Below are 17888 nucleotides of genomic sequence, written 5' to 3'. Positions count from 1 at the left end.
GGGTGACTAATGTATTCTGTCAGCTCCTGAATGGATCGGAAATGCCATACCTCATAGAATTCGCAAGGTAGTTGGGATTATTTTTTCTTCTCTTTTTTTAATTACACTTTTACACTTGACTTGCCCAGAGAAGTTGTGCGTTGTGCACCAGGCTCACGGGAAGTAGGACCGAATTAGCATGGGACAGGGGGAACAGCGGAGAGGCAGCCCCCTCCTGTTTACATTAAAACTAAGCCACATCAGAATGTTGCCAATTAAAAATAAAATGAATGACTTTGCTCTCTCTGTAGGTGACCTGTCTCCACGATTTCTTCGGGGATGATGATGTGTTTATCGCCTGTGGTCCAGAAAAATTCCGCTATGCACAGGATGACTTTTCTCTGGATGAAAGCGGTAACATCAAACACACACTGCTCTCCAGTCTGTGTTTTTATTTGATTTCCGTTCAGTTGCTTGTATCAGATAATAACGCTGCATGCTTTTGTTCTGGTTTTTAAGACCTAGTACATGGAGTTTAACATCCTTTCGTGATACTTGTACAGTCAGCAGATATTATACTCGGGCAAATACTGACTGAGGTAGCCCAAGTCAGAACAGATGGACTCCTACCCCATTTGACATTTGCTGCAAAATCTGGTAGCGTATCTCCCTTCAATTTTATCCAGTTGCAGTCGGATAGATACATTTTTCTTGAGAACTAAACAGTAGAAGGACTCTTGTCCTTACGTACACATGTGAATATTAAAAAATGGGACAAGCACAGTTAAAAGAAAAATCACTCCTTCTGCTGCTTGCTTCTGATGATTCAAAAAGCAGGGCAATAATTCCCTTTTTAGGGGGAGGACTGGGACAGCACCATTATTTGTCCCCGTTACAAGTGCAAGCACAGATCTGTAATAATGTGAGTCTCTATGATCAATTAAGCCATGAAATCTTTGATTTCACTGAATATACAGAGCTTGCTTGTAGGAGTTACCACCCACCCCACCTGGCAACTGTGTACACCAACGGCGCAGGCTGTCTGCTGGTGCCAGTGAGTGCAGCAAGAGTAAATTAATGTAACTTTGACCATTTAAACTAGAAGAAAATGTGGTCTCCAAACATTCAGGCTCATTTCCCAACGCCCTAGGTATCCTGTATAAGGAACTGGAGCCCCATGCTGTCTTATATGCTATAAACTGGCTCGGCATGGAAGACCAAAGAGGACTTTTGCTGTATACCAGGAAGTCAAGCAGCCCCTAATCTTCAAACGCTGTGTTTTTATGACTCCTTTGCAAGCCTGATTTTATTTGATGCTGGTACTTCTGACCTGTGTACTCCAGATGAACCCATTTGATGGTCTTGGTTCATTCAAAGAAAGTTTCTGAGGTTCAGCTGAAACTTTGCAGGCAGAGAATAAAGCCTGTGTCAGGCTGGGGAAGCGATCTGTAACCTGAGCTTCGTATTTTTTTTAACACTCGGCAGTTGAGTCAGCTCCACCGGGAGTTCCACACTGTAAAACAGTTTGGATGCAATCCTAGCAGAACAACTTGATGGGAAGCCCAGCCCTCTGCCTACACTCCTGATTACTACTGATTTTTCCATCTTGGATTTCTCTAACAAAAATAAGCCACGCCTGCTGTTGGGAAGGCACCGAGTAACTGCAGCTCTCAGTGGTATTTTCAGGGGAGTAGGGGTGCCCTGCACCTCGCAAGAAGGAGATGAGGAGCTATTAGCCAGCAGCATTTTCCCATTATACACCCATCATCCTTGCTTGTTATGAGTCAGATGCTGCAAGGAGAACTGAGAGTCCTGAGGTCTTGCATATCAATGTCACTTATTAAAACCTCCTCTGTCATGGTGTACTTTTTCTTGCCTGTTTGGACGACATGCCCTGGGAGTGCTGGTTATTATGTTCACGCTGGCAGAACATCAGGAAACAAAATGAGAAATAGCATAAGAGAGGATTATGTCATCTTTTTCCTCCTGACTGCCCACCACAGCTTCTGCCCTATAATCCCTGCTGCTGAGCACCTTCCAGGTGACGTTGCTCTGTCTCATTCGTACCAACTGGTTTTAGCATCAGCCCATGGAAATGTCACGCCCCCTGTGATGTTTAGAGGCCTGTTTACACTAACTTCAGCACAGCCAGGTTTCCACCTTTAGAACCTTGTTTCCAGATGTGCAAATGCTCAGTGATTGCCTCTGGTGTACTGACACTTGCCAAGGGCTGAGCTGGAGGAATCCCTCAGAGTCAGCCTTTCTGTGCTGGCAAATGCAAAGCTGAGTTTCTTTTCAAGGAATTACTCCCCTGGGAAGAAAATAAGTTTGAAAGCTCTTGAAAAGACGCAACATAAAGTATTTTCACTTTTTAGGTTTATTTTTTTAGGGAGTAATTCAGGTGACTAAACATAGATGTCTAACACCCTTTGAGACCCCCTTGGTTTCTGAGATAGCCATGTGATATATGATTGACAGATATCATGCAGGGGCACCAGGAGACCCACTGTGCCCTGGGGAGGCTGTACTCTACTGTATCTCACACAGGATTTGGTGCCTATGGCTGGGCAAACGAATTGTGCTCTAAGATCGAAATGTTGCGCTGTTTTTGTTAAACAGCTATATGTAAGAGCCTTGAAAAATATTACTTCTGCAGGGACTGAAGATGATTTTTCCCCACGTTTTGTCTTGGCTAACACCAGGAGCAGTAATTTGCACACTCTCCCTAGTGGCTATTTCACAGTGTCTCATCAAACGCTATATTCTTTAGTATCAAGGAGGGATAGTCTACCTTCCACACCTCCCCCCCCAGTCATTACTGCTCTTCATGTATAAAAAATTGGGGCGATATCGGTGCTGGAGCCCTACAAGCCTTTCAGTGGCATCATCTGTGAGAAGTCAAGTACCTTTGAAAAAAAAAACCACACAACTTTTTCTATTCCCGATTTACAGTTTCCAAAATCCATTTAGCAGGAGAGAGAAGAAACTCACTGTAGGTTTAATTATTGCCATGCAGTATCCTTGGAGCACAGGGCATCCTCTCTTCATATTCTTGTACTGCATGACCCAACAGCAAACTCTCTCGCAAACCATCTGGAAGAAGAGACTGACTTTTGACTGTCTGAGAATGAGGAAAGCCTGGGGAAAAATTTAAGGCAATTACATTTTCATAGATATACTGATATATAAATAAATAACACATACATTTAGGTCAGACAACTTGTTTTCGGTTGACCAATTATTTATCCGCTATGTGCTGCCTTAGTTGACTCCCATTAGGGAATCTAGTCAAGGGAGTCCTCAGTCCAGCCCATGCATGCTGAGCTGAACTTTTCCATAAAAAACTGTCTGTATGTGGAACATCTAATTCACATCTGTAAAAAAGACCTGTTTTTCACATCTTGATGAGGACAATCTGTTGTAGGAGATGAGGTGAGACCCGTTAGCATTTGACAAAAAGGAAATCCCCTTTTTATTGCCTCCTTCTTAACTGGGTTAACTTAATAACTTGAGGGGTGGAAAGTGCTTTTTCTGTTAGCTCTCAATGTAAATAAACCCTGGTTTTGAAGATCTGGCATGCATGAAATCCTGGGACACACAGAGGTTTGTTAGCATTTCAGTTCCCTTCTGCAGGATGCTGTAGATCATGTTTACATTTTCCATTCTTCCTGGCCTATTTATTTTTTAAGAAAACACAGTTGGGGTTCTCATCTGCTCATGTCTTTAAGTATATAAATCTACTAGACTTGTTTATACAAACGTTTCTGAAAGGGATGAGTGACCAGGACAGAGGACGTGTTTTGTAAAACCATTTTGTGTTCTTTGCTTTCTGCATCTGAAAAGTTGCAGCTTGTTGAAACCACAGAAGAGGTTGATTCAGGCTGGGTGAAAGCCTCCCGGGCAGATGTCCCATCTGCCACTTAGAGACTTTTATGTCATGCCATGAGCTGTTTGCTGGCTTTCTGCACCTGCATAAATTGCACTCATCATTCTTACTACTAGGTCTTCATGGAAGGGTTACAGCGAATTAACTGATTTTTTGGCCTGATTCTTCCCTCAGTGTTGACCATTTTCATTGTGCTCACTAGTTGGTGAGAACCAAGGCAAGGGGAAGAGCAGAAAATCTTTGGTAGGACACAGGTGCGGAGATGGGCCCTGCTAGAGAGCCAGCCTGATCTTGACATACACTGTCTCAGCACCTCCTCTAGAGGAGCAAAACTGTTCTTCTTTTTGCCCTCCCCCTAAAAAGTCTCCTTTCTGCTCTGGAGAAAATGTGGAGATACCAGCTTTTCCCTTGCCGTTTTCTACAGCTCTTTGGAGACAAAGCACTAAGCTGCCCTTGGGTGTTTCATATCTGGTGTCCATAGGCAGCGAGAGTAGGTAGGGACGTAACCACGGTTGCCGTCTGTTTCCTTAGAGTGCCGGGTGATGAAAGGGAGCCCTGCGGCTGCCACGGGCAGTAAGTCATCTCCCACCCCTCAGAAGAGCTCAGCAAAGAGTCCAGCCCCCATGCGCCGGAGCAAGTCTCCAGCCGATTCAGGTAACCATCAAGATGGTGAGTGATTGTTTTCTGGTGTCTGAATATCAACTGTGCTCAAGAGAAAACCACATACTGTGTGTCTTTGGATACATTGACCTTGGGTGTTTGCATATGAAACTTCGGTGTTTTTTAAAAACAAGAAGCTGGTGCTAGTGTACAGGGGCACTTAATTAATATTGGAGAGGAATTCTCTGGTTGCTTAAGTGCAGTTGTGGCTTTAGGTCATACCACCCACAGACTCACAGCCTCCTGCCCGAACAAAATGTTAAAAGAAGTTTCCATCTCACAGGCAGGAAATCAAGGCCCACAGTGCTCCCATATGTTCCCTATAGATACCGACTGATTTAGAATAACCTCCTGTGCAATGCAAATGTTAATTATTGTACAGGTCAGAAAAGTCCCCTTCTAATCATTATTTAAAGAAGACCAGTGACCTTGCAATTGGAGAACTGGTGATGGGTTTATTGACGTGATACTGAGACATGCATTCAGTAATAGAAGAGAAGGAAAATGGGAATCCTGATTTGCTGCAGCAGCTTGCACCATTTAAAGTGCCTCCCTACCTCTTCAGTAGCAACTGGATTGGCGGTGTAGCACAGCTGGAGAGCCGCAGAGCCTATAAATTAAAGGCTGGGCTGAATATCACACTTCTGGTAATTGATAGTTTTTAGAGTCACGATGGAGAGGGTGTGTCATCTGTCTGCCTGTTTTTTTCCAAAAGAGAACCAGACATGGCCTTTCACTAAAATGGCCAAATCACCAAATAAGCACTTCAGGATTCCAGGAGAGCTTCATGGCTTAAATTCAAGTTATCCACAGTATTAACGCAGGTGATATAAAACAGAAATTGCTTTTCACCTTCACGGTAACACATTGCATATTGCATGTGAACACCAGACAACAGTTGACCATCAGTAGATATTGGATTACTGGATATAAAATTCTCCTGACAGTATTCAGAAAGATTTTCCCCGGGAAGCAGTTAATTTGTTTAGGGTCTCTTGATGTTCTTCAGTTACTTAAAGAGACAATGTGAAATTGGTTGGCACATGCCAAGACGCTGTGATTTTTAAAAAGTTATTTCTCTGTAAGGTGACTCTGCATTAATAGAGTTTTCCTTCAAGATTCCAGTGTTGGCTGTTCTGAAACTCAGGCTTGCTATAATCTAAAAAGCTTTTACAATCCCAAATGCATGGTAAAGTTGCGTAGGTACATTGAAGGCATGGTGGAAAATATGTTGTTGATTTAAAAAAAATGAAACAACTCCCATTCAATGATCTGGGAGTCAGCTCATGCATGAGTTGTGAAACAGTATTTAAACCTTCTCCATAAGCATCAGGTGCTAATTACCATCAGAACTAGACTTTATTGCATGAACATATAGTCTAATGTGAAATGGCAACTGTTGTGTTCCTGATTTTAACTGACTGAATGACTCACAGGAACAAAATGGTGAGTCATCTGATGAAGTTTAATGAACACAGTTAGTAGAGCCTTTCAGGAGGAGATTAAAATAAGCAGAAATGCTGAACAATAGCCAGCTCCTGGAGTTAAGGCCAGTAATGAAGGACAAATCAGGTTTCTTTAATCCATCTAGACAAGGGTCTTTCGTACTTTCCTGTGATTTCAACACAGAAAAAAATGGCTGCCTGTCCTGCTTAATGAGAATAAAAAATGACTGAACTCTCTCAGCACTGGAAAGGTAATCAAAGACAGTTGTTTTCTCAGGACAGAGAGAAAAAAAGAATACCATCTTGTGTTCTTGTCCCTTGAATTTGTGATAAAGAAAGTGTGTTGACACATTACTTAAGAGTCCATATTTACATAAACAATCAACAGGCTTAGTGGATTTTGAAGTTATCACATTGAAAAGGCAAGGAATGCTGAATGAAACCTGATTGATAAAAGATGATCTGACCTTTTTTTTTTTCCAGCATTCTCACCTATTTATTTGTGAAAGGATTTAAAAGCAGTTTTATTTCAAGCATATTAAGTATTTTTGCTATGTGTTTGATCTCCTACCCATTTGTACCTTCTGTCTTTGCTGTCTTTCACTCTGCTATGGTTGTCATATCAGAACTTTGAGTTTCCTTGATTCTATGCTATTAGTTTCTGGTTTTTTTAATTTCTTTTCCATGTAGGTTTCTGTATTGTTTTTTCCACCATAGTCCCTAAGGCCATTGTGACATATCTGGGCACTGATGTAAATGCAAATTGTGAAGTAAATCTCCATGCTGCTTGAGTGAAAGAAGTCTGAACCCTCCTCATTATAAGCGCACCGCAGTTACAGAAAAGGATGTTATTTTCTTCCATTTCCCTGTTAAAGCATATGGGAAGATGGTACATTATTTATCAGCAGCAAAAATGAGAACGCAGTGGATTTACATGTGGACAGTGGTCCGCATGCATTGCCCACAGAGGCAGCTAAGGCTTAAAGCAGATTGTGCATGCACAACTGTGCCTCACTCCTTGGCAAAAGCTTCGAGGCTGCCAGCAGCTAGTGGACAAAAGTAATGTCACTGTTATAGCACAGACTGAACAGAAAAAACTGCTTCAGCAGAGCTTGCTAGTGCTAATTCTGAGGATGTAACGTTGACAGCATGCAAACATTGCATCCGCTTTCTCTACCATTCACTGTAGGAACACTTCTGATCTTTATCTGTCAACATAAATAACACACTTCTCATTCAAAGCTGTGGAAATGCTTTGTGCCCGAGCAGCAGCTATCCTCCACACAGGCTGCGGTATTCGGGGACTTGTGTTTTCTTCCAGTCTCCTCCACTGACTCACTCCGTGGCTTTGAGAGCATCATTTAAGCTGTTCATGCCTTCTTTCCCAATGGATCGTCCAAGACAGTGACAACCAATTTGTATACAGAGCTCTGTAATCTGCCCATGGAATCATGCACAGGGAAGAACTTTGAGGCTCTTTATTTGGGGCTTTTGTCGTATTCTGAAAGCATTTGGAGAGTAGTATTGCTAAAACCAAAGCTATTATCTCACAGATTGCCAGAGATAAAAGACATCTCCAGCAGCAGAGTGGCTCTGCAGCATGTGCTCCAGACCTTCCAACAGAGGCAAGCCACACTCTAGCGAGGCCACTGTCTGCACTCCAGTGGATCAGAGGCTGCTCCAGCAACCCGCACACTCTCTAACGCATTCAGTCCTGCCGCAGTAAACTGTCAGGTTATGCAGGTGAATGAATACAACTGTGTTGGCCTGGTGCTGTGTTAGCCGTCGTCATAGACTGTGTAGATCCCCATCTCAGTTGATTTGGCAGCCTGGAAGCTTTCTAGGTAGGAATCTGCCTTCTGTGCCAGGTGATCTCCATTCATCTTCAACATCATTTACTCCTTCTGGTTTTGGCTATGGGTTTAGTGATCTACTTCTCAATGAGAAACATAGATCCAGGTGTAACTAGTTTTCTGGGAGAGCCACAGAGAGAGCGTACTGCTGGCTGGAGTCCAGTTTCCCCTGATGGCACCCAGAGCTTTGTTCCCGACTGTGGTCTCTGGGACCACCTCTGAGTCAGAACAACAGCAGAACACAGAAGGAAATATATGTAGCAAGTCTGTAAATCTAGCACTGAAAAGGAAGCAGCTTCTAAGCCATTTAATTGCTCCTATCACCAGCTAGATGTGAACTGTAATTTATTCTTTGACTGTCTTCTTACAGCAGTCCTGGTAGTGAGCCACCTAAGTGGTCAACTCCCATTCCAAAATAAGAAGGATTAACATGGAGTAACAAAGAAGACATAAACAAAATATTTTGTTAAAAAACATCAGGACAAAGGGCTGTGCACAGAAGTGCAACCGCACAGAGAGTGCCAGCTCCCAGCTGCAGCGATTCGAGTTCACTGGTTGAATTGCTACCTTCTGCCGGAGGTAATTTGCCTCCTGCCTAGATGTGTCATGGCCTCACTGTGAAAAGATCAATTCCCCCTAGGCAGCCAGAGCCCTTCAGCTCCAAGGATATTAAAAAAATGAGGTAGCTAATCCACAGAAACATGTTAAACACTGTTTTCTTGGCACGGTACTTTTATCTCTTTATTTACCATACAGTCATTTAAATGAACGAATGAATGAAAATTAAAAGAATGAATGAATGAATGAAAATGAAATGAATGAATGAAGAAGTGTCTTGCTATAAGCAGATGGTAACAGACCACAGTCCTTATATTCCCAAGGAGAATCCTTTCTTCCTTCTCTCATTAACCCCCAACCCGTATATATACCTTCTCAGCAGTGCCAGTGTATTTCTGTTTTGATCCAGCCATTCCTCCAGACACTGTGCTGATCATTCCACCGTGGGCCTGTTTTCACCTCTTGGTTCAGTTTGACTGGAAGGCCCTGGCTGCTTTGCCGGCAGTTCCCACTGGGCTTCCAAGATATCCTTTAGTTTCCCATCTCTTCCGTGCTGGAGCTGTGATGCAGTCTTTCATCTATATCCTCCACCTAACTCCCCCAACGTGTTGCTTCCAGCAAGGCGCGGTTAGCAAAATACAGCAGGATTTTACTTCTCCCTCTACAAGAATGTATCCAAGTGCCTTTCTCTTCTCTTCTCTGTCTCCCGAATGTTAGCTAGTAGAGCTGAACTAGTTTCTCATATATCAGGTGTGAATTGAGACCAGAAGGGATTGGTGTCTCTATCTGGCCTTAGTTGAGCTTGGGTTGTTGTGTTTTAGTATGGACTGAACACGCTAAGAAAGACATAGGCAAACTAGAGAAAATCCAGAAGAAATTTCCTAAGGTTCAGAAACTGCTTTGGGAGGAAATGTTGAAGGAAATGGACTGATTCAGCTTAGAAAAAAAGGAAGATTGAGAAGGGACAATTTAACACTCTTCAAATGCATTTGAAGTTTTAAAAAGAGGATAAGGATCAATTTTTCTGTGTGCCTGTCAGGGACAGGACATTGGTTTAATCTTTAATAAGGGATATATAGATCAGATATTAGGAAAACTTTTCAATTATAAGCACCTCAATCACTGAAGCAGGTCTCCTAGGGAGCCTGTGAGTCCCTATCAGACTCGGTGCTTTTAAAAAATAAGATCTCTATTGGGGATGACCCAAATATATCTGATCCCAATTTAAAGCACAGAATTGGAGTTACAAAGCTTCTGTGGTTATTTGTAGCCTCTATTTTTCTTTCTGTGAAGTCAGCTTTGCTAAATGACATAGCTTAGAGCAATAAAATCCAGACTGCAGTATACCATCCAATTCCTTCTCCTAACATGACGGAGGAAAACAGGGCATAAGGAGATAAGTCTCTGTGCTGCTGCTATGGTCCATGAGATTTAAATGGGGTAGGGTCAGCATGAAGTTTGACAAAATTTCTTTAACAGTCCAGTCCAATAAGAAGTCAAACCAAACAAAAGACAAAGCTAAATCTCAGGGGAGAAATACAGGGGAGAAAATAATGATGTCATTTGCCATTACTTCTTTGTTATAAAAATATGAATTTATCTTACAGTAACTCACATAACAAACAAGGGTTCAGTTTTATAAAGACAGTTCAATAGGGAAAGCAAAAGCCGCATGCACAAGCAAAGCAAAGCAAGGCATTCATTCACTCCTTCCCATGGGCAGGCGGGTGTTCAGCCATCCCCAGGACAGCAGGGCTCCATCACGCATAACGGTGACTTGGGAAGACAAACGCCATCACTCCGAACGTCCCCCCCTTCCTCCTTCTTCCCCCAGCTTTATGTGCTGAGCACGACGCCATATGGTGTGGAATATCCCTTGGGTCAGTTGGGGTCAGCTGTCCTGGCCGTGTCCCCTCCCAGCTTCTCGTGCCCCCCCAGCCTGCTCGCTGGTGGGGTGGGGTGAGGGGCAGAAAAGGCCTTGACTCTGTGTCAGCACTGCTCAGCAACAACGAAAACATCCCTGTGTTATCAGCGCTGTTTCCAGCACAAATCCAAAACACAGCCCCATACCAGCTACTGTGAAGAAAACTACCTCTACCCCAGCCAAAACCAGCACAACAAGGCAGCAGCAATTAGCAAAGCAGATACAGAATGTCAGTCTGTCCTGACTGCAGATCTGGCTCCCCAGGGTCATTATATATGAATGTGTTAAAAAGGCAGCAGATGTCTTTTGGATTGCACACAAGATAGAGCAGATTGTTATCCCACTTGTGCTTACTTACGTTCTGCTAGCTGACAATCCACAGTACGCATCCAGCGGAGAGATCACCTTCACAAAACGTGATGAGAAAAGGGTGCCAATACTGCAGAGCCGAGCACTTGGAAGTTAGGTGGTGCCTGAGCGAAGGATGCCTGTGCAATCTGAACTCTTCCACTCCTAAGTAAACACTACAATGGAGTCTTTATTTTTCCCACAGGCTCCTCTGTCCTGGAGGGCAGGATGGCTTGTGCTCACTAAATGAGCTGCTATTTCTACATTTGCTTTATGCTGTCCTTGTTCTGGTTGTTGCCTCTCTTTATTTTCTTGGTGACGCTTCAAACCCTGACCTGGAGACAAAACTATCCACATATTTCATGGTTCTATCTCTCACTCTTGTGATGTACGAGCATGTGTTCCTCTAACTAGGAACTCATCTGCAGAACCCTGGGAACCCCGATGGAATAAGGAGCATTCACCTTATTTTAGAAATCGATAGAAAAAGAGATATCTCCACACATTTTGAGCGCTCACTGTGATCCTTGGGCCCTGCTTTTCCCAGTTCTGTTCATTGGTAGAAATGTGAGTTCAAAAGATGGACCTCACTAACCTCCTTTACAGGTCTTGGTGCTTATCATTGCTGGAAATTCAGATCCAGTGTCCCAGTCATCCGAGCAAACCTGAGCCACGCTCAAGGAACAATTGCATATGAGAAGTTTGGCTAAAATATCAGCGGGAGAAGCAGGCAGAGAATTCAGTTTACCTGGATCTCTCATAGCCATCTCAAACATGACATGATGCTATGTTCTCCATCCTCCCTCTCATTTGCTGGACACGCCTGATTTATCTCCCGAGTACAAATCGTCTTGTGCACTGAAGGAGGTAAGGATCCTATGAAACAAGGTAGTGCACATGTTCATGCGATTAAAGGATGTGTCATATGCACAAAGGAGCTTTAAGGTAAATGGAGGTTGCAAAGCAAATACGATGACATAAATAAGACATAATAAACAAAGAATAACGCGGTGGAAAAAAACCCAAATGAATTCAAGTGAAAGTTGGTTATAAAGAACCGTTTCCAATAGCCGAGTTTATGTGAGATCCTTAGCTACCATAAGTCATAGCAGATTTTAGTGGAGCAGCAGCTTTGTACACCACCTGGGATCTGCTCTTTGCCTCTTGTTATTTTCTTGCATTTGAGTTCAAAAATAATGCGCGCAAGTTTGATTATTAACACTATTCTTCATTAGCAGACAGAGAGAATTAAAGTGGGCTTCTTAATTGTTGCTCCTGCTGCAAAATTCTTTGTGAGTATTTGTAATGATATACATCTGCCTCATCGGATTTCTGATTTGGATGTCGCATCTGTTTTTTCGTTGGTGCTCATAAAATATTAACATCCCTGCTGTAGCACTTAAAAGTCTCATTGTATTAGGGAATTTCTGTCCTTCCCTGCAGCAATTACATCTATTTGCTGCACACCAACTGTTAGCCGTTCTTCCAGTCTTCCTGTTTGTGGAAGGGCGATTTGGGTTCTTTGTAGAGTTGTTAAGTGGCATCCTTTGTCTTAGGAAGGATCTCTTCCTGCCTCAGGATCAGTGACAATTGGAAATAAAGAAAGAAAGAGGCATTTTAGAAATTAGAGATGGATTCTAGCTAATACAGATTAAATCAGTACTATTGTACCCCACATTTTCTTTAACAGAAAACCCAAAGTCACTTGGTGGAAAAAAAACATAAAAGAGATCCAAGTTCTTTTTTTCTGAATTGCCTTCGTTATATGGCATATAGTTAGTGAACTCTACTTTTTTTCCCCACCAACCTCGAGGGCAGCTCACTTTGTGGAACTGGAGCAAAGCGAAGGGTGGCATGTCACAGTGCAGGGACCGGTGTGTAACAGTTTCTGGGTTTCCATAACTGGTTTTTCCCCCCAACCAATAAAGAATGGTCTCAGTGGAATGGGGAGGTGAAGGCTCACTCTGTTCCCCGATTATCTATAAATCATTATTTCTACCACCTTTTAAGAAATATCTATTTCCTCAGTGAGGTGCATTTGTAATGGGAAAAAGCTATCTGTGATGAATAGCCTCCTCTTCCCAGTAGTGCCTTCTGCATAGAAACGATGGATATGAAGAGAGGGCCCGCATCACCATGAATCTGTCGAGTCTGAGCTGCTTTAACATGCCGGCAGCTCCTCATTTGTCCTGTGGCTTAGCGCACGTGTTTCTTTACACTTACTTGAATTCACATGTATGACCTCTACATTTGGGCCAGCGATACTACGAACCTTAACTGCCCCCCTCTTTGTCACAAGAAGGTAACAGAGCAGAGGAATGAGGCCGTCTTAGGCATTAAAGCAAGAGTTATGCTGGTTTTGCTCTTATAAAATACAACACTCACCCACCTTCTTACTGTATGTTACTTTATCCACTTCTTAGGTTTCCTCCAGACGCTCAACTACTTGCTTAATTTTAAGTAACTGATTTAGCTATTATTCAGCTATTACAATTGAAAGCATAAGTGTCATATGCTGAAATCATCCATCCTCCTGTGCGCGTGCCTTTACAGTTAGAGTAATGGTATAGAGAGTTATTGGGCACTTAGAGAGCAGGACAACAAGCCTGGATCATTATATGCTTGTCTTTCTCTGCGTGAAACATCAACACAATTAAAGATGCTTTCTTTAAAAGGGGTAGGGATTTGTATAGTTATCTGGAGGGCTGGCAACACTATTGCCATTTAAGGAAATGACAATCAAAAGATTTGGGGTTTAGTTTTGTGGCTTGTGCTGAATACATTAACATCTGGAGTAGGTTTTGGAAACGTCACTTTCTGTAGACTTGATTGGGATATGTAGTTTAATGCTCATAAGGCCTCCAGCTTGCTGCTGCTTTGATTGCAAAAAGAAAAGGCCAGAAAAGAGAATATACTTGGACACAGCCAGCATGAGTTTGAATTTCCTTCCCTCAAGTAAAGCTGCTGGTGCTGATGGAGCTATGTGTTTACAACCCCTGGTCTGTATCCCTGGAGTTGATACACAACCTATGAATGACCAAGTTCACTATGCGTAAGTATGTCCTTATGAAATACGTATTGCGACACCTGGCAATTATCAAAGACATTAGCTTACTTCAAAGAACATCAGTGCTAGGAAGAAATTAATTTATCCTTATTCCATTTTGTTTCCCTTCATTTTTCTGCATAATATGCTATTTACTTTGATGCAGTTTAGTCCAATATATGCATAATAGCTTGCCCTGACACAGAGCCGGGGCCCTTCGCTTTCACTAAAAGCCAGGTCTGTGAAGGCCTCAATGAGCAACCCTTCCGAAAGCCATTTGGGTTTAAATGAATCGTATTTTTTTTAATGGAAAATAACTATGTTTTCTTCAAAGCAACATGAACAAACAGAACAACCCGAAAGGCCAGATTTTGATCTTTGCAAGAGGATCGTCGCTTGATGTGATTCTCCTGTTCCTTCCTCTGATGGACCATGTCCACTTCTCTGGTGCAGGCAGTGGAGGGACAGCAGAGCCAGCTCTGGCCTCTCCCCAGAGAGGTGAAGAGGGACATGCCGTGCTATGCTTACACCAGGGCTTCAGAAGGGCTCTTTTGGTCATTTAATCCCAGCCACAGCTAACTACATCCAGGGCATTCCGGGCAGCTGTTTGTCTAATTTGTAATGTGTATATTTGACATCTAACATTTCTTGTGTAGGATCCAGGATATCTGCAGCCTCTGGTTCCACTCATGCCCTTAAATGCCATGTGGTTTCAATTGTGTTAAACTGTTTGAGAACATGGACATTGTCTTTCTGTTTTTCTGGTGATGTATATCTTGGATCAATTTGGTGAATATTTGTAGTGTGAAATATTGCTCCTTCAATATATTTTGTATTTCACTGTATTTTACAGTCTACTATCCTGAACAGCTGAAAGCCTTAAGTTGTGTGAATAGCCATGCTGTTCGCTTGGGTTTTTTCTCCTGCCTAACATGAATAAACTAGAGCGTTTCTGTGTTAAATGTTCGGATACCTTCCATCTCCCCAAAGGAGAAAGAAGATCTTCCTCTTGCTTGTCTGACTGCTAGCTTCTGTCTTGTTTTCTGACAGCAAATGGGACCTCAAGCAGTCAGCTGTCTACACCCAAATCAAAGCAGTCCCCGATCTCCACACCTACCAGCCCAGGGAGCCTCCGTAAGCACAAGGTATTACGTTTCTTATACCTTACTACATCTGTTTCATCCTTAGTCTGCTCAGATTTGTACGACATTTTAAGTCACGGCCATATTCTCTGGAAGCACAACTCCTTATGTTGAAACAGTGGAGAATTTGGCCCATTACCTAAAAGGGTTGTCACTTTGGGCTCTAGCAAGACGGTGAACGACAAATCATTGGCCCGTTTCTTCCACTGGAGTTATTAATGTGTGCTGGAGATCATCCATACGATCAGAAGAGATAACTTAACCCTGAGCTTGTATCACTATTTGAAAAAGTTCACAAGTTACTGATGGATATGATCTTCATATAAATCCTCCTCTCTTGAAAAGCCTGAAGTGTTGGCAAATCTGGTCCGTTAAACAGCAGAAGAAATGCAAATGTTACTGAAGCTCTAAGACATCACTTTAATGACGCTTCTCAAGGATTTTTTTTTTTTTTTTATTATTATTATTATTATTTAAGGCCATGCTCTGTTTTACAGGAAATAAGTGATTTTTTACAGCTGGTGTAGTAATTGTGTTCTGGTACAGTAGCTGTTTTTCCTGGCAACAAACAGGGTGTCTAACAGGTAGCACGGCATCCTAGTAGAGATCAGTAAACCTGTGCTGGCTCATAGATAAATCATGTATTGATTTATTTAAAAGGTATAGCAGCAGTGACATCTTTTTATGTTCCTGAGTCCAGATTGTCATTTCCATGGGCTTTCTCATTTCTGGAATAGCCACAGTGTTGCTTCCAACAGTCTTTACTTGATACAGAAATTGGAACTTGGGCATAACTGTGTGAGAGGAGGTCAGTGGGATTTCTCTTTAGTAATCAGAATGTGCCTCTCAGCCTGAGCGTGACTTTGAAAGCATTGACTTCAAATTCTGGAAGAGTAATTAAAAAATTCTGATAGTGGTGAGGTTTTGCAGTCAGTCAGCCACACATAATCCACTGTGGTCTAGATTGCACGGGTTGAACTCATTTTGTTTGAGGATTATGTTTTTTCTCAAAGTGAGGAGTGGTAGCAGCAGCTGGACTACAGTTGTTATGATGGTGGAACAAAGCACAGAGAAGTCAATGGGAAGAATCCCCAAAAGTCCAATGGGCTTTGGATTACACCTCTAACATGATAAGATTTTGGATCGCAGACCTTTGGACATGGGTTTGAATGGTGCTGGGAGAGCCTGGGGTGGACTTTTGGCTTCTCAAAAATCAGATCTTGAAAATATTCCCAACATATGGAGAGGCTGTAGTTACTCAGCTTTATTTGACTTTCTTTAACAAAGGCATAGCTGAATCCAAATGAAATCTGTTTTCCTCAGGACTTCACTCTGATCTCAGCTGCTCAGTCTAAGTCTGAGGAAACGCACCAATTTTAGGACAATGGGTCCAGATTGATTATTAATTTATAATTGAGAACAGGATCTGGCCCATAGTCTGAATGCAACAATTGCTTGTGCGTATTTCAGCAAAAATAATGCTGTAAACTGCATCCTTTGCTTCAGCCATCACGGACCTAAAATACTTCCCAAACACTACCTCATTTAGGACTTTGGAGATGAGTATTTGCTTCCTAGTAAAGACAAGAGAAACTCACCTTCTTAAATGTTTTAGGTATGTTTTCAGCTGGCTGATTTATGACCTTTCCAGTGAAGCCCCTAGAACATTTGTAATAGATGGTGACTGCTGAGGGCAAAGCCAATCCATCTATGAGCTTCTCCGCTAACTTAAGCCAATCAGCAAACACGAATGTAGCATTTTCGGTTACCAGAATATTCATGCATCATTGTCTTCCTCCCCCTAGTAATTTCCTGCTTATGATGAAATCACTTTTCTTTTTTTCCGCTAAAGCTCAAATGATAAATGCGTATGTTGAGTTCAACACAAAGTCATATTTTACCTCTTCTTATATCAAGATTGTTGTGAATTTCCTTTCTGTGTATTTGGGCTTTTCTTCATTTTGCTCACAGTTATTACCTGTGTGTGGGTCAGAGTTCAAAAAGGAGAGCTTTAGCCCTTGAGCAGGTTTGTGTACCTAGTTCCATGCAGAACTTTAAGGAAGTGGAATAAGATGGTTACCCCAGAAAGGGACCCTGGAAAAGCTTTACGTTCAGCATTTGATCCAAATAATAAACTTGGGATTATTTTCTCAACCCTTCCAATCGATCAGAAATGACTTAAAATAAAGAATAAATCACGGAACATGTGATTTCCCTAGAGATTTGTCCTAAGGGTAGCTGTTAAATCAAGGTAAGACTCTTCACTGTGGACTTAGGTTCAGAGAGACCTGTTCAAGGAAAGGTCCAGCTCTTTAATGCATGTGCTATAATGGACACATTTATCCAGAAGCGATAAAAAAATACTTATCAAACTTATCACTGAACAGTCATCTTTCTTCTGGTACCAAGGTTCTCATGCTCCACTGTGCAAGTAACCGGCCTTGATTTTAGCCTTGAACTACCTGGACAACTGGTCAGCCTGTCCAGTAACCAGTGCACGAGTCTTCCACCCTGTCCCTACGAACTGCACGGAACTGGACCTTCCTTACGCGTGACCAAAGGTGGAAACTGACTGTGTGAGTTAACATTTTCTTCTTTCTTCCTACAGGACTTGTACCTGCCTCTGTCTTTGGATGACTCTGATTCCCTTGGAGATTCCATGTAAAGCGACACGAAGCTAAATGTCCATATTGCAAGCTATGTTTAAGATACAGTAGAGTACTTCTGCCAAAATAAGCAGATAGGTGACTGGTGCTTTCAAATCAAAAGGACACACAGTTATATGTCATTTTTTTTCTGTGATTTATCCTCCGTGCCACAAATCAACACCTACCAGTCTATAGAGATAGAGGGATACCATTCTTCCAAGTTATAGGGATGCAAAATGGACATTGCGAGCAATTTGGGGCCAATATGCCAATGATCCTGTGCGTTTCCCATTTTCTTCTATTATTTCTTCTTCTGCTGCAACTATGTAATTTTCCTCGTGATAGTAAAGTAGCTCCCCCGAAAGCGTGCAAATGGATCGCTTGCTGACCAATTTGCAA

The 17888-nt window shown here is 42.3% G+C and overlaps 1 protein-coding gene across 2 annotated transcripts in view; it reads left to right on the top strand.

Moving 5' to 3' along the window:
• The window catches only part of DCX (doublecortin), a 71654-nt gene extending 54148 nt beyond the window's left edge, over positions 1-17506 (top strand). The window contains exons 3-6 of one of the 2 annotated variants that reach the window (XM_009327840.1): positions 291-393; positions 4397-4519; positions 14750-14844; positions 17450-17506. In XM_009327840.1, the coding sequence (XP_009326115.1) occupies positions 291-393; positions 4397-4519; positions 14750-14844; positions 17450-17506 (378 nt within the window). Of the gene's footprint in view, positions 1-290; positions 394-4396; positions 4535-14749; positions 14845-17449 lie in introns of both variants that reach the window. The other variant, XM_009327839.1, reaches the window with a different exon arrangement.
• The last annotated feature ends 382 nt before the right edge of the window (positions 17507-17888 follow it).

The sequence above is a fragment of the Pygoscelis adeliae genome, unplaced genomic scaffold (genome assembly GCF_000699105.1).
Source record: "Pygoscelis adeliae isolate BGI_AS28 unplaced genomic scaffold, ASM69910v1 Scaffold14, whole genome shotgun sequence".
In the NCBI taxonomy this organism is placed as follows: domain Eukaryota; kingdom Metazoa; phylum Chordata; class Aves; order Sphenisciformes; family Spheniscidae; genus Pygoscelis; species Pygoscelis adeliae.
This window is presented reverse-complemented; position numbering and strand designations above follow the sequence as displayed.